General features: G+C 37.7%; 1 protein-coding gene across 1 annotated transcript in view; it reads right to left on the bottom strand.

Annotated features, from left to right (window-relative positions):
* Positions 1-17457, bottom strand: part of GPR158 (G protein-coupled receptor 158) — a 404671-nt gene that overhangs the window by 354269 nt on the left and 32945 nt on the right. Inside the window, exons 3-5 of the mRNA XM_077772475.1 lie at positions 14520-14665; positions 14227-14399; positions 11495-11600 (exon numbers count right to left, since the gene is read on the bottom strand). Of these exons, the coding sequence (XP_077628601.1) occupies positions 11495-11600; positions 14227-14399; positions 14520-14665 (425 nt within the window). The remainder of the gene's footprint in view (positions 1-11494; positions 11601-14226; positions 14400-14519; positions 14666-17457) is intronic.

Raw genomic sequence — 17457 nt, forward strand, 5'->3', positions numbered from 1 at the left:
AAGGTGGTAAATAAGTCTTTTTCTTTTAAGAGAAAAAAAGGATATCAAAGAATAGAGTTTAACTCTTGTATAATACAGTCAGTTAAAGCTTTCTAAATCAGCCAAAGGCTGTAACTAAGCAACATGATTCTTCACTGTGCTCAAAAAGGGGGCTGCCAAGCATCAGGAGCCTCATTTCTCACTGAAAGCTTTGACAAGTTTCCACCATATTTTATATAATTGTAGCAGAGGGAGTGCCAGATTAGATCTGATTTGCTGTCATAATGGGATTTTTTCCCACATAAGCTAATGATGCAAAGCTATATTTAACCCTAGAAAAGTCACCCTCAAGCACTTACTGTATATTCTGATTGCTTCTCATATCTAGAATTGGACAAGTAGCAATTTTTCTGCTACTGAATATGACAAAAGCAAAGGTTTAATAGGTAGACTTTTTTTCTCCTGATTGGCTCCATTATAAATTTAGCTACAAATTCCAAATATGTTCACTAGCTTTTCTCACCAAATTGAGAAGATCAAGAAAGTCTGTTACTTTGAGTTCATATCCATTAATGTATGCAAGTCAACCTCTTACCCCAGCCTACTCTAGCCCTCTGAATAGGCTGTTAATTTCCCACCTGAAAACTGGACCCCACTCTCACCCTAGGACACAGAGAAGTTTGGGAGTATTTAAGGAGTTTGTCTTCAGCAAAGATTTAGAGCCTAAAATATATTTATATATTATCATAAACACAGTGGATCCCTTTGGTATCTCTGTACCCAGTGAGCTGCAATCCTCCATATGCACCCTTGCTTTACTCCTATGTTCTGATTTGTATTCTAATTCCCTAGAAGTGGGCCCCTTCCCTTAACACCTACCTCCCCTCTTAGCTGATGTCACGACAATATGTACAGCCCTCACCAACTTGTGTCTAAGGACAAGGACCATACCTTTCGAGTCCTGTTTCAAACTGGACATTCCTACCATCCCAAGCCACGCCATCGAGGGAACCAAGAGTACCACCACTGGCAAGGAACTTCTGAGGTTGCCACTCACACACCTACAAGATGGAACCCTCTGTTACTGACCCTCATCCAAATTTGTATGTGAGTTTGCCACATGTCTTAGAAATTTGTTTTGGCCACCTGAAAGCTGGATCAGTTTGACACCTAATGTCTTACACAATAGGTTGACAGGTTCAAGATTGATGATACAATACTGTGATATGGAATGTATACAAAGGAGTGCTATTTAGGAGCAGATATCAAATATCATGACTTTGTAATGCCCAAAGTGCCTACTGAGTAATTGGAAGGAAGATCCTATCAGCTGGCTCAAATGAAGGTGGTAATGATGAATTATAGTTTGCTTTACCATTATCACAGAGAAAAATCAGAAAATCTCAGGTTTGAGGAATCTCAGGCATAACCACAGTCAGTGTGAGAATCCAAGGCATTGTCAATACAAGGAAAATCAGAGTGCTGTGTTTGGGTGGAGGCACCTTTCAGTGTTTCCCTTTACAGTATACCAGGACTATAAAACCTTAGGGTTGCAGAGAAGCTTAGGAGGCACCAAGTCCAACCCTACAGCAATGTTGCATGAAATTTTTATGAACCCTGAAAAATCTGTCAAGTGGTACTAAAGCCTATAGCATCCTCATGAAATAGTCATCCTGGCACCGTGTGATTGAATAATTCCAACATTCACATTTATAAATTCATGTTTAAAAAATACATATTCTCAACTTTTGAATAATTTTGGTTGTTCAAAAGTTCTAGTTGCACGGAGCTAACCAGAGCCTTCAGTAGTTCCTACTGGCTTCCTGATAAGTCACAGCCTAGACCCTGGGTCCTTTCAGAAAACACATAAATAGTCACTTAATAGCTACTTTCATGTTTGAAAACAGTTGTCAGACCATGGGTCTTCTCTTCCCTGAAAAAACATCCTTAATTTCTTTGAGTCTTCAAAAACATAAGGTTCTAAAGTCCTTAGTGATATTTTATTTTCAATTTCTATATCCCTTGTCATACTATTTGAGGTATTTTCTGTTAAGTTGAGAAGACAGTGAGATGTGAACCTCCCAAGATCTAGACTAAGGCTAAGCTGGCTTTTGCTATTGCTGTTTTGCAGCCATACCATACTACTGACTCATATTGAACTTTCAACTATTCTCCCAAATATTGCTGTTTACATGTGCTACAACTAAACCATATCATTCTTCCAATGTTCAAAAAGATAGATTTCCTTATTCATAGTCAGGTTCTTAGCTTCGTTGCTGTTAACTTTCATCTTGAGAGACATGTTCATTTCTCCAACTCAGCAAAATCTTTTTAGTCTCTGATTTTTAACTTTTGATGAATGTTATTCTTTTTTTAATATTTTTATGTTTTTATTTTATTTTTGAGAGAGAGAGACAGAGTATGAGTGGGGGAAGGGCAGAGAGAGAGGGAGACACAGAATCTGAAGCAGGCTCCAGGCTCTGGGCTATTGGCACAGATCCCGACGCGGGGCTCAAACTCATGGAACCGCAAGATCATGCATGACGTGAGCCGAAGTTGGACGCTTAACCTACTGAGACACTCAGGTGCCCCTGATGAATGTTATTTTTAAAAACGTGTCTCCTGTATGATTTTTCAAAGACCTGATGAACTTTCTGACCAGCACAAGGTCCCAAATAAAACACTACAACAAACTGCTATGACCTTCACTGCAAGTTAGCATCAGTCCATTCAACGGCTTCTTAAACACAAATCCAAAGCCTAAGCTTAATTCCTCTCTTCAGTGAAAGGGATGTGAGATTTTCACAGCAGTCACTTAAGCAATGCCTATGTACCATGTCTAAAGTGACACCAACATAGGACAATATCCCCTAGTCTCTTCTATCCAAATTCCAAAGTTAAATATACTTGGTAATCTAAAACCCCCCATATATGCTCACTACTAGTCTAGTATAGATTTATCCATTATATGTTTCCTAGAAAATAATAATAAATAGAAGATAGTTGTATAAAAAATTGTGCTCTGGAATCAAGAAAACCTGAATTCTAATTCCAACTCTGCCAATTACTAACTGTGTGATTAGAGGCAAGTTATTGAACCTCTCTAGGCCTATTTCATTGGGAAATGGAGACTATAACGGTAAAATTAATGCATGCAAAACATGTAGAACAAAGAAGGTGGAATAATTCTTAACCAAAAGCAAGTGCTACTAAGTAGCTGCAGTGGTTATTAGTTTTAATGTTAAGAAGAAGCTTTATTTTTAAGATTTTGATAAAATCTTTGAGTTGAAAGAACAGAAGAGTGAAACCCACCCACAGTTTTTACTGTGTATTCATCTACTTCCAACTGTAACCTCTGATTTGGGGGATTGTTTGTTTGCATTGGCAATCCTCACTGTCAGCCAAAAAAAGAAAAGGAGTCTCTGAATAAAACAGTGAATCTGCCATAGATACTCTCGGGATTCTTCAAATTGACTCTCTTTCTCCATTCTCTTCTTTCCAGCTCCATAAAGTTCTAGAGATACCGTGAACAGTTAAAAGATAGACTTTTCTTTTGAGACTGCATTTGCCCTCTCCCTTTCAGTCTACCCACTTACAAATACAAATAATGAGCTACCTTATAGAAATCACTCTGCACATAATTCCCATAGTTATAAATTTCACTTCCTAAACTTTAAAAGCTTGTTTTCAGGGAAAGTTGGCTGCTTCTTACCAATTCTACTCATCTACTAATACGTTTCAAACAGACGTTCTTGCTTAATGTCACTTCTCTCTATATCCCAAAATTCTTATTCTTAAACCATGCTGGCGGACCTGATTCCTTTCCTTACTATATATCATGGACATCATTCCATATCAATGAATGAAGAATGATATCATCATTTTATTTTTTTTTAATTTAATATTTATTTTTGAGACAGAGACAGAGCATAAGCAGGGTAGGGGCAGAGAGTGAGGGAGGCACAGAATCCAAAGCAGGTTCCAGGCTCACAGCTGTCAGCACAGAGCCTGACGCGGGGCTCAAACTCATGAGCCGTGAGATCGTGACCTGAGCTGAAGTGGCTTAACTGACTGAGCCACCCAGGTGCCCTGATATCATCATTTTAAATAGCAATACAGTATTGTGTTTTTACCGTGCATCATAATTTATTAATCAATTCTTTTTTGTTATGCATTTAAGTTGTTTCTAAATTTTTATTACAATAAACAATATACTGTAATAAGTAGTCCAATACTTATGTATTTATTCTAATTTTTTACTTTCTTCTAAAACTTATTCAAAGTATAAGTAGAAAGAAACAAAACAGATGGTATAAGGAAGAATTCAATTCACAATGGTGATACATTTCACCATATTTCCAAAAACTCTAAGAACCATCTACATCCCTATCAATATTGCATGAGAATTCCATTTTGCTAAAACCTCGCCAACACTAAGTATTATAATTTTTTTACCATTTGCCAATTCAATAAGTAAATTCTTGCAATTCTGGAGGATGTGCAATGACTTATCTTTTATAATAAGGATTATTCATTCCTACGTCTCAAAAATTACTGTATGGTACTTTAAGTCCCTTAGTAAAGTTAGTTGCTAAGAATTTACTTAAGAAGCTAAAGTCAACTGATATAATTTTAAGCTCTCTGGTCCCCTCTAGAATGAAATGATTTCTTTTAACTTATGGATTTCCTCTTCTTGACCACTGTATTAAACAGTACCTGGCAAATAGCAGCTGCTAAATAAATATACATTGAATGAATAAAAACAATGAATTTGAATTAATCTATTAGAAAATGTGTCCCATGGAAAATAAAACATATAGCTTGTTAATCATAAGTATTAATAAGACAAATTGTTCAGCAAACTTTTAAATTGGGCATTAAACAGAGAAGCCTAAGGTATCTAATCAGCGGTGAACCGACCTGGGTAGCCGGTCAGAACTGGGTAGCATGACCAAGGTTAGAAACAGTGGTCCACGATTTGACCAGAATCTACATGCAAACCAGCTTTGAACTAAGGAAAAGCACACAGTATTCTAATAGTGATTTTACATGTTCCTACCAGTCATTCCCTTCCTCCTCTTTTCCCTCTCCCTTTCTGTCCGTGTCTCTGTCTTTCTCTTTCCCCTACCACAAGATGGCGACAGCCACTGTTGAACTCTTAGCTCAGTTGCTGAAAACCTCTTTTCTCTAAAGGAGAAAGCCAGCTTTCCCTTAACTGACTTTTTAGGTACCCCAGTACTATTATTTTGGAATAGTGATTCCTAACCCTACTTTGGGAACAATTCCAGAATATCTCGTCCAAATAACTCTCAGGAGCATAATGGAAAAACTCTGAAAACTGTAATCAGTTTCTATTAATTTAAGAAAGAAGGACTATGTAACAAAATCAAACAAGTTAGGGTTTTACAACTTCAGAAACAAATGGGGATCCATACAGTAGTAGTATGGCCCGTTTTTGTTAAGCCTAGTAAAGCAAGGATACTCGATTGAACCAGGGGATATTTAGCCTGGAAGAAAGAAGACTTAGAAGCAGACTGACAGCAGTCTTCAAATATCTGAATGACTCCTAGGAAGAAAAAAATTTTAAATCTACTTTTGGGCAGTTTCAGTGGGATATCAAAACCAGTGGCTGTATGATATAGGGAGGCCATCTAGTTACAGAGTGGGGTGCCTCCATTAATTCAACAAATGCATCAGGTGCTTGCCCTATATTCTAGCAGGGGAGTATGACTTCATGTTAACCATGTTTTGTGTTAGCAATAAGGAAAAAGAGAAGTTTTACTACAAATACAGTAGAAATTTAAATATGTAAAGATTGCCAGTATTTACTTTTCACCATTTACTGAAAGATTTTTACAGTTTTCAGTGTAAAATATTGGCAATAAAAATCGTTTGCAAGTTTCTCAATATTTATTTCCAACTGAGTTAATACAGTAGATCATAAGAATGCCTGTATAAGCCAAAATTCATTTCAAGTTTGTCCTTAAATGACCCTTAGTGGATTTAAAGGCAGTGTTACTATACAAGAAAATTCAGAGATTTGAAAACTTTCAATAATCTTTGTGTTTTAACTACGCTATAAGCTAGACCATATTCTAGAGGCTAGCTGTCCACTACACTGTTCAATATGGTAGCCACTAGTTACATGTGGCTATTATCCATTTGAAATGAGGCTAGGAAGGACCTGAATTCTTAGTATTGTTTAAATTTAACTGATTTATATCTCAATAGCCATAATGTGACTAGTGACTATCATATAAAACAGCAGAGTTCTAGAGATCAGTGAACAGCAACCTGTGTAAAGCAGAACCTTGCTAGAGAAAAGGAGAAATTAAAGAGAAGAGATTGGTGAGACTGCGGCCACAAGAAGAGAACTAACACACAGCTGTGTCTATGCAATTTCACTCAGTCAAATTGAATTAAATAAGAGATCTCTGGAAAAGGCCTCTAAATCTTGCTGTAGTCAAATGAGTAAGCTATATTCTGTAGATGAAACAGCTTTCAAAAAGAGAATGATTAACTCCTTCTGCTTTCCTTAGATTTTTGCATTAAATTTCTTTTCTTGCAAACTAAATGACATTTTTCTTACATTTTCAACTTTCTGAAAATATGCCTTTAGAGATTAGTTAACTTAGATTTAATGCGGTAGTAAAGAGTGACAAGTAGATTCTCATGTAATCCATTCAGTGGAAAAAAGAGATACCTGAAAACTATCTTAGAGCTATACAAAACCATTGGCCGATCCGACAACACAGCCATTCTGGGGATTCCAGACAGAACTGTACATCTGATAACCTTAAGAAGTAGTCTACACAGCAGACGACACAAAGTTAACTGGCATGTGAAAAGAAAATAGAACTTCTATTTATATTTAACCTTTTTATTTAAAGAAAAAAGAAATTAAGCTTTACTAATTTAAGACTTGGATTGACATTAATGCGCTTACTCAGTCCACATGCCATAGGACCACAATACTGATAAGTCACTGGAGGGATCCTGAAGGAAAGCTAGAAACTCGGACACAGAAATATTGACGGTGGTTAATTGGGTCCTTCACTAGCTCTCACATTCAATGCATTATCATTTACATTTGACCATATAAGTGGATTTACAGAGTACATTATTTTCAACTGTAAAACATTTACAACTTTTCATAATGAGATGGTATGCTAGAAAATCTTTTCCCACACAGTGATTTTCTGAGTATCTCAAAGGGAACTACTTGTTTCCAAACTGAAAGATTAGTTATGTATAAATGTTCCAAATTTGCTGACCTTCTCTACGATGACAAGTGATTGTCAGTAGTGCCTATGTGGCAGGTATTTTCAAAAATATGAACTGTTCCTTCAAAGAAAAAGTGACATTTTAATAATCCATGTATGGATCCATTGTAATCCATGAGCCTTTTCAAGTGAGCATTTTGAAAATGGGTACATTATTTGGAAACGTTTTCAGTGTTTTCATTGCCAAAAACTATTAATACTCATTAACTGTATGGTGTGAAGTTGGAAATAAAATTTCCAAATCTGTTTGAAAATATTCCTCACAAATGTTTGAGTGGACTTTTTATCCTATTCCCTTAAAATTTTTTAAATTCCCAGCTTTCCAAATAGTGTGTAAGGACCAACTGACATCAAGTTAGATGAAAGACTACCAGCTGAATTTTGCAAAAACCTTTCCAAAATTGGTAAACGGAACCAAAAAATGAACACTGTAATTTAGCAAACACAGTCAACAATTTATTCCTTCAATTTGGAATAACATATCCTTGTGAGGAATATTTTCAACCATGACAGACATTAAAACAAAGTATAAAAATAAACTGAACTTAGAGACCTCTGAATCATTGTATTACTAAGAATTAAACAAAGTTTTAAAAAGTGATGAAACATAATTATGAATCAGTTCACTATTTTTATTAAAGATATAATTTTATAATATATCTTCTACATTAAAATATTATTTTATCTTTTCCTCAAACTTTTCTAATTTATGATATATAGAATGTATATATTTATTCTTATATATATATTTCTTTTATATATATATATAAGAAAAGACTCATATACTTTCTAGATTAAAAGTACACATATCCTAATGGGCAGATGCTTAAAAATTTTCAAGGCTACTGTCCTACTTTAGTGATTTAAAAGTTTTTATAATGGAAACAACGTAAAAGAAAACCGTTAAAACAAAAATGAATATTGATTATTTTAATGTTTTTAAAAAGTATTCTGTAAGAGAGTATTTTGTGTACTCAATGCAAACCATATAAAAATGGGCCAAAGATCACTGAAACGAACATTGACAGCATGATCAAATCCTTATTGCAGTGATGTGGATCACTTACAAAATAGCCAGAATAATCCTGCAATCCAGTGCAGGATGTCAGCTCAGATCCTGTTTTACTCTGCCCTTCGAAAAATACGTAGTGGCCTCCTAAGGAACCCTTTGGGTCCCCAAAAGGACCCAAACTCATTGAGAAATTATTTTCCTCACAAACCATCCCATGCCTTTCTAAAATGCTCCTGAGGCTTTTCTGTCATCGGTCACATGCCCCTTGTCTGTTTCCAACATCAGACTCACTATTCTCGTTTAAGATACCCTGGAGCCTAAAAATTCAACACACCAGAAACATTTTAAAAGTGAAAAGTTTGCCTCAATGAAACTAAAATGTGTGACTTCCACTAGTATTTGCAAGAGAAGAATGTGAAACTTTGGCAAGATAAAACCCACAATGAACATGAGTATCTCTGTTTCTAATGATACGGATACTCATATACATAGGCCCCTACACCCGACAAATATGAATCATGTTAAGTACTTCCCAAAATAAGCCGGTTTACATAGTGATCTTTGGGGTCTGTAACAGAAGACATGTGACAAGGAACAAAGGAGAGCCAGTGCAGATGAAAAATACCCCGAACAAGTGATTTTTCTTTGTTTTTCCAAGCAATCAAAAGGTTGAGAGAAGCCAGTTCCTAGTCTCCAACTCACTGAAAGACCACTACTAGTCCCTAGACTGAAGATGTGATATGGAATAGTTGTAGGTGCCTAGAGTGACCAGCATCAACAGCAGAATCTTAGAGGAGTCCCACACCACAGTGTGAATTGCTCCACAGAGGCCAGTGGGATCAGCCTACCCACCACAGGCCTCAGGGGCCCAGCCCAGGACACCAGCATCTCCCATCTCCATTCTAGCACCTGGGCAGGAGAGAGGGTGGAGAGAGCCAGAGTCTAAGTCAAAACACGCATTTTGTACGTTGTTTGTTGCTGTTATTTTTATTTTTGATCATTAAGCTTCTTTCTACAACATTTTCAAACGAAATTCATAGAACTGTCAGTTGCTTTGTAGGACATGTTTTCCCAGTTTTTCCTGTAGGAATCTAATAAATACAATGCTCCCATATATAATGGGAGTTACACGTTGCAACCTAATCTTTCTTAACCAGAACAGAGGATATTTTACCTTGATTTTTTGTCTTGATATAACTTCTTTTATTTGAAAGCTTTAAAAAGACACAGCACCCAGAAAATTAGTAATCTTGGTGCAATGAAAATAAATCAATCTTCCAAAAGGAGATAGAGGTTCTTTCAATATAACCATCTAGTCAAACAGAAGTGCTTGAAGGAAACAAACAAACTATACAAAGATTATGGGAGGCAGGCAGCAACTGTAACAAACTGAAAAGTAAACACCTCCTTGTTTGTAGACAGACTACTTATTTGAACCACCCCGGAGCACCACGGAAACAAGGCTATACAGAAATGAGCCCATATCCACACTACAACACTCATGCAGAAACAAATTCCACCCTGGCTGAAAGACAAAACTAAATAGCTACACGCTATTGGCGTGGAGATAATGATCAGGCTAAAGATGTTCACGAGATCAGTGATTGAGATTCCTACCTTTAGAAATGCTGGAATGAATCCAAAGGGAAGTGGAAACTCAGAAAAGTTCAAAACTCATAAGAACAAAAAGGGAAAGGAAGCAAAAAGAGGGCCCTGGCTTCTATGAATTGATAAGACTGACACACTTCACTTACATCATTTGAATCCCAATTTGGGGGTGGGGGGAGAGAAGGAAGTGAGGGCTGTGTGCAGGGTGGGCTATGTGAAGATGTACAGAAATGTGGGAGGGGGTGTAGGAATATGTAGGAATGTACAGAGGGTCCTAAGGAAGTAGGAGTTACAGGGATATGGCAGGGTTATGTGATGGATTTAGAGGGAGGTGGGGAGTTATGAGGGTTTCTTGGGGTTTTAGTGGGTGGGAGGGTTGAGAGATATTGTGGTAGGGAGTATGGGGACAGGAGGAGGTATAGTATAGGGGTAGTGGGGAATGTGTGAAACACTGGAAGATTTTTTTGGGAGTGGCAGGATATGAAGGTATGGAAATACGTGGGTTGTATATGGCAGGATATGGGAAGGTTGCACATGGGAAGCATGCAATGGGTACATGTACATACATGTACACCAGTGTTCATGCCTGCACACTTTTCTTCTCTGTATAATGGCACAAATAAACACTTACTGATAGTATCCTTCTGCTTTAAACTTTCTGACCTTAAAATTGCCTAAAACTAATATAACACTGCATATTAACTATACTGAAATTAAAATAAAATTAAAATTAAAAAATAAAGATTATGTAAGAAGGTAAAAAAATGGACTACATAAAATCATCTTCCACAGGAGCAAAAATTTAAATTGAAGATTTAAATTACTCCATTTATGGCAATATCCCCTGTATTTTAAATAAATTAAGCTGACTTTCCTGACAAATTCACGGACTCAAAGTTAGGATAGCCCAAGAATTCATTTACGATCAGGAATTTTATTGTACAGCTGTTTCACAGCATTTGGTGACCTGAGAGATAGATACTGAGAATGAAATCAGGATGGCATCACATTTCTTCTCTGCAACTACAAAAGACAAGTAACAATCTTCTTTCCAGAGGTATGAGCTCTAGGCCTGTTTTTTTTAACCAACCAGAGCCAATGACATCGAGCACAGACAGGAGCTGCAAACTGGAAAAACATACACAAGTATACATATTTCATATCCAGGTCCCTGTATAGTTTTCTCTTTGTTCTCAAAATTGCCCTGCCATACTTTATTGCTTTTCTACCAGATGGCAGCATGTCTGAATGTATAGCATCTATGTTTCAACAAGCATCACACTGCATAAAAATGTACATAATCTGGTTGACCCTTCCTGGGGTTTCTCACTTCATGGCTATTTTAATTTAAGCCCCATTCTGAAGAATAGGGTCAGCCTTTAACTAAAGCAAAACTTAGACATATTTTTAGCTTCGGCCAAATGAACAGTTATTCTGCATAACATTTTCTACCCCTCTTCCAGTTCCTTTGGCAACATTCAGAACTGCAGAGGAGATTTTTCTTTCCCAGTAAGATGCCTCTTGTTCACTTACCCGTACAAATACAACATAATTCGAAAGTTATACATTTCTGAGCTTCTGATTTCAGAGGGCTTTATCTTCATGTTCTTACCTCTGAATTGTTAAGGTGGCATTTGTGAGTTCCTGAAAACCAGCCATCACTTGAACATTGGTCAATGTCCACTTTCTGAAGATTTATGTCAACTTTCATAACACCCCTTTAAAACAGAGAAAGATAAGAACAAATTAATCTGAGCCTTTACAATATCTAACTCTGTATTCCATCCCAGAAATCAACAAATCAACATAAAGAGTGCCCTAAAATTTTTCACATTGCCCACTCATATTCAACTCAAGTGTACCCTGTGAAGATAGGCACATAATACAACAGAATCACCAAGTATTAGTTTTACCTAAGTCCCATAGGCATAGTCCCTGTATTGCTCACTGTTTTCAGCTCTCCATATAATGCCTGGCCCATAGAGGTGCTCCATAAATATTTGTCGAGTGGCTGAATTCCTGACACCTTTGCTCTGGACATGGTAGCAAAGTTGACTCTAAAATAACACCTGCCTCAAGTACCCCTTCTATTAAAGTAAAACCAAAACAAAGCTTCACCTCATTTCTTTCTATTCCTATTTTCCCATGCAAGACCAGGGATGGGGAGGTGGGGCGGGAAGGATAGCATCTCTTTCCTCCAATCTTCTACCACAGTGACTTTAAACAGCTCTTTAGGTCTCCCAGAGTTCCAAACCAGAGATTTACACCATCTACAGAAGTGGTGATTAGCAATTTTCTTCTCTTAACTCTGGAAACAAAAACACTGCATTTCACTTTGCCATTTGAGAAAAATCACTAAGAAAGAGAACTCACAAATTCAGAGCCAAAAGCAAAACCGCAAAGAAAGCTCCAATTTTATCTAAAATTTTTCCATTTTCTCCAACTGATCTTCTTACATTTTCATCTTGCTAAGATCCCTCTCTTCTATTTTTCACTACCAGAGCACTACTAGTAGCAGAAACATTTTTCCTACAGTGAACTGTCACCACCTGCACTTCATTAAAATAAATATTCTATGTTCTGGGCCTTAAAGCTCAAAGCTTTGTAATGTCATTTTTCACAAACTTGAGTATAGCAAAAACACATTTTCCTAGGTCTCTTGTTCCCAATTTAAACTATTTTCATCATGATTTTATAAATATGTACAAATATCAGGTTAGGCTCAAACTCTTCATATTATAGTTCGTGTACTACAAAAAAAAAACTGACAAAATTATGAAATAAATGCAAACAAAACTGTAAAGTCAACAAAATTTAAATTTAAAATATTAATTTCCAAACACCAATGATTATGTTTGGCCAAACTAAATCACCTCTCAGAATAGGAATACAGTACTGACTTTAGCAAGCCTATTTTATCACATATTATGACTCATCTCTCTCTTTTCTCCTTTTAAACTACTGTGAAATCTTCCCACAAAGCAACTTAATGTCATTTGGGCTTAATTTGGGGTGAATAAGTCACTTATGTTTTTTAATGCTGCCTCTGATCTTTCCTTATTAACCTGAAACAAAGTACTACACTAGGTAGTGCTAACATGGTCAAAAGAGATAGAAAACAGAGATACCAAAACCTCTTGTTAGTATTTGGTTATCCAGATAGCCCAGAACACATTAAACTTAATTTTTCAGAGGATCACTGAGATGAAAACCCAAAATTTTTCATAGAAAACTTACAAATCCTTCAGAGAAACAAACCTCAATTTGCAAAAGACACAATTTGCGGAATTGTGGACCATAATTCTGTAAAACAAATGGCTGTTCATGTGATAAATTAATGAATTCCCAGGTAACTTAATGCCTTATCCAGTTTCCTCCCATGCTCTTTCAACAAATACTTATTTCTGGTATGCGTACACCACTATCAGAGATGCCGCAGAGGTGAACCACATAGGCCCAAATATAACAATGTCAGAATGTTTAATGGAGAAGAGATGGTAAATTCTGGGGGATTTGGAAAGATCATTTGGGGTATAGAAGGTACTTCATTAACATTTGTTCATTTTCTGATTGCCTTTCCTTGTAGGACTTTGAGTAGAACTAAGTTCCACATAGGTCATGCCAATCATGCAAGCCCACTGCAGGCTCTACTTCCTGCTTCTTGAAAAGCAACGTGTTTAATTTTCTCAGTCAATAAGTGTGTCGAATGCTTACTTTGGGCCAAAACCGTTCTTGGCTTTGAAATGCAATAGAAAGCAGGAAGAAAAAAAAAAAAAGTCCTGCCTTCACGTGGCTGAACTCTAGTGTGGGTCATACTACAAAGTAAAAAGTGCAATTCCAAAGAACAAAAACAAAAGCAACTTCAAGCAGGTCAGTAGAATGGTTACGTTTTCATTTTTGTTTTTTTAAAGAGTGGACAGACTTCTAATTGAACCAGCGGTTCAAGGTATAATTACAGCAGGTCATACCACACTCCCTTACCAGCCGTCTTCAACGACACAGAATTTCCCCCTGGACTACTACGGTCTAGTACATTTTGGTATTCTGCCATGAACGGCTTATTTAGAATACATTTGTAAGTAGTAAACTAATAAAAACTATACATTTTTAGTTATTCCACATCTGTCAGTAAAAACGAGATCAGGTTTTCCTCAACTATCCTGCTACGCTGAGCTTGGTCACAAGATAGTGCAAATCTTCCCACTTGCCCAGGAACACTGGCCACTTTGGGCTTCCGGGAGGCTGCAATTACTCCGGTCCCTTTCCGGCTTAAGAAATAGGTATCTTAATCACTGAGCGGTTTCCCTCTTGATTCTGGATTCATATCCGAGAACCAAAAGTCACCACAGACCGTAAACTCGGCTCAGGAAGCTTTCTGGGGTTTGTGCAAAACCACCAAAGGTAATGAGTCGTGCGTTTACCAGCTGGGAAATCAGTGCTGACTCATCTTCATTAGCGCCGCTGCGCTGCCTCGGTGCCGGGAGACCTACAAAGCCCTCGGGGAGATGCCTGACTTCCTGCAGGGGAAGCGGAGGTTTGGGGGATTAAACGGGGAGAAAACGCTCTCTCGGTGGGAAAAGGTATCCTGCTGAAAACCACGCAGAGGCAAAACCACTCACTAGCTACCCTGAACCGACTGAGGTGGGACCGGACTGAGAGCCCAGCAGCCCCTGCGTGGCGCGTCCCCTGAGCGCCTGCCTCTTGGGGGCGGAAGTGCTGCTCCCACATCCGGTGAGCAGGCGCCACCGGGAAGCTTTGGGGCTGCGGTTCCCTGGCCTGGGGACTGGAAAGCAAGGGCCAAAAAAGACAGGTGAAGAAAATATATTCCAGAGAATAAAATATAGCAAATTCTATCTCCCAACACCTGGGTGCTTAGCTGAGCCTCAGACCAGCATTTTTTCTCTACCTGTCTGACCCCTGAAATGCAAGAAGCCTAAAATGGGATCCATATGTTCTTTCTCCATGAATGGCCTCCATCCTTCCAATTATCCAAGTTGACAATCCGTTATGAAACTAACCCCCGAATCCAAACAGTTGCCAAGTTCCTAGATTGTACTGCCTGAATGCTGCTTGCATCTTAACTCTTCCCCTCCGTTTCTGCTACCACTGCCTTGGTTCAGGTCTTCATTTCTCATAAGGCTAAAAACTTTTTACAACAACTTACTGATTTGGTCCTGTCTTCTATGGCTCCAGGTAAAAATCTTGGTTTGTAGGTGATGTTTATATGGCTTATGGTCCTTCTTTAAGGAACAAATGGAAAATCATGAACACACGTATCACAATATGACCTTTGGCCCTAGATCTTTGTGTTTTAACTGCTGGGTGGGTAGCAAGATCATTACCAGAAGCTATTTGTATACCAGGATGGCTAGCAATAACTTAGCTATACATAGAGGTAACTACAAACTACTTTAATATAATGAAATAATCCTGAACGTCCCTTAGCCTGTTTCTAAAATGCCCTCGGCCTAGGGAAAATGTAATAGAAGCAAGTTACAGTAGTAAGAGACCATTGCAGTTAAAATATCCTCCTTTTTAAAATTTTACACTAAACAGTTGGCCACAAAACTCATTGCTAGGGCTCATTCCAGGACGTTAGAAGGTTTCCACAACAAGCAAAGGGCACTAGAGCTTAAGCATCACACTATGCTGTCTATGCAATCTTTGAAATATGTCAGTCTGGGGCGCCTGGGTGGCTCAGTCATTTAACATCCAACTTCAGCTCAGGTTATGATCTTGCAGTTCATGAGTTCAAGCCCTGAGTTGAGCTCTGTGCTGACAGCTCCTGTCCTGAAGTCTGCTTTGGGTTCTGTGTCTTCCCTTCTCTCTGCCCCTGCCCTGCTCACACTGTCTCTCTGTCTCTCTCAAAAATAAATATTTTTAAAATTAAAAAAAAGAAAATTTAGAAATATGTCAATCTGATCCTAACGATTCCTTGCTTAAAATCAATTATTTCCTACTGTCCTAAAGAGTAAAAATCTAAGCTCTTTGGTATAACATATATTCTGGCCCCTCCTACTATTAATGTCTCCATCCACTCTTCTGAATACATCTTTTGTTTCAGACAATTCACAACTACATGTAGGGTCCTTAAAAATTCATCTTAGCTCAGAAAGCCATTCTTTTATACATGCCATTATACCTGAAGTCCCTTTGCCTAAACTATGCTCTACCTATCATAACTCCTACGTGACTCCTTTCTAAAGCCTTCCATGAATTCCAAATATGATTTAGAAGCTACTTCCCCCTCTCTCTCTCTTTCTCAAAATTAAGCATTAAATTTTTTTTTAATTTTTTTAAAAGTCTCAGTCGGTTAAGTGTCCAACTTTGGCTCAGGTCATGATCTCACAGTTTGTGACTTCGAGCCCCTCATCGGGCTATGTGCTGACAGCTCAGAGCTTGGAGCCTATTCAGATTCTGTGTCTTCCTCTCCTTCCACTCCTCCCCTGCTCATGCTCTGACTCTCTCTCAAAAATAAGTAAATATTTAAAAAAATTTAGAAGCTGCTTCTCTATTCTCCCCATAATACACTGTGGTTACCTTCTTCATATTTTAATGATCTGTTTTTCCCACCAGACTAAAATTTCCATAGTCCATACCTTAGTAATTTTTCCCCTAGCTCCTTTGTGTGTGTGTGTGTGTGTGTGTGTGTATACCACATCTTTATCCACTCATCAGTCAGTGGACATTTGGGCTCTTTCCATAATTTGGCTATTGTTGATAATGATGATATAAACATTGGGATGCATGTATCCCTTTGAATTAGTATTTTTGTATTCTTTGGGTAAATACATGAAAGAAGGATGAAATCTTGCCATTTGCAACAATGTGGATGAAACTAGAGAGTATTATGCTAAGCAAAATAAGTCAGTCAGAGAAAGACAAATACCATATGATTTCACTCATATGTGAAATTTAAGAAACAAATTAAACAAACATGGGGGGGGTAGGAAAACCAAGAAACAGACTCTTAACTATAGAGAACAAACTGATGGTCGCCACAGGGGAGGTGTGTGGGGAATGAGTTAAATAGGTGATGGGGATTAAGGAGGGTACCTCTTATGATGAGCACTGCTATACATAAGTGTTGAATCACTAAATTCTATACCTGAAACCAATATTACACCACATATTAACTAACTGGAATTTAAATAAAAACTTAAAAAGAAATTTTCCTTGACTCCTAAATCAGTCCACCCCAAAAATTAACCTTGAAGAAACTGCAGATGCTTGAAAGAAGCCAGATGTAGTAACAATAATGCCCTCCCCCCCAAAAAAAGAGAATACTCAAGCAAAGTGAAAACTATAATGAGCTACTATGGATGAATGAGTGGAAAGAAAGACTGGAAAGGTTGAAGGAAAATTTTTGTTTTGTTTTGTTTTTTGTTTTTTTTTAATGTTTTTTATTTATTTTTTTTTTGAGAGAGAGAGAGACAGCATGAGCAGGGGAGGGTCAGAGAGAGAGAGAGGGAAACACAGAATCCAAAGACAGTCTCCAGGCTCTGAACTAGCTGTCAGCACAGAGCCCAACGTGGGGCTCAAACCCACAAACCGTGAGATCATGACCTGAGCCAA

This window comes from Crocuta crocuta, unplaced genomic scaffold, assembly GCF_008692635.1.
Source record: "Crocuta crocuta isolate KB4526 unplaced genomic scaffold, BGI_CrCroc_1.0 scaffold96, whole genome shotgun sequence".
Taxonomy (NCBI): domain Eukaryota; kingdom Metazoa; phylum Chordata; class Mammalia; order Carnivora; family Hyaenidae; genus Crocuta; species Crocuta crocuta.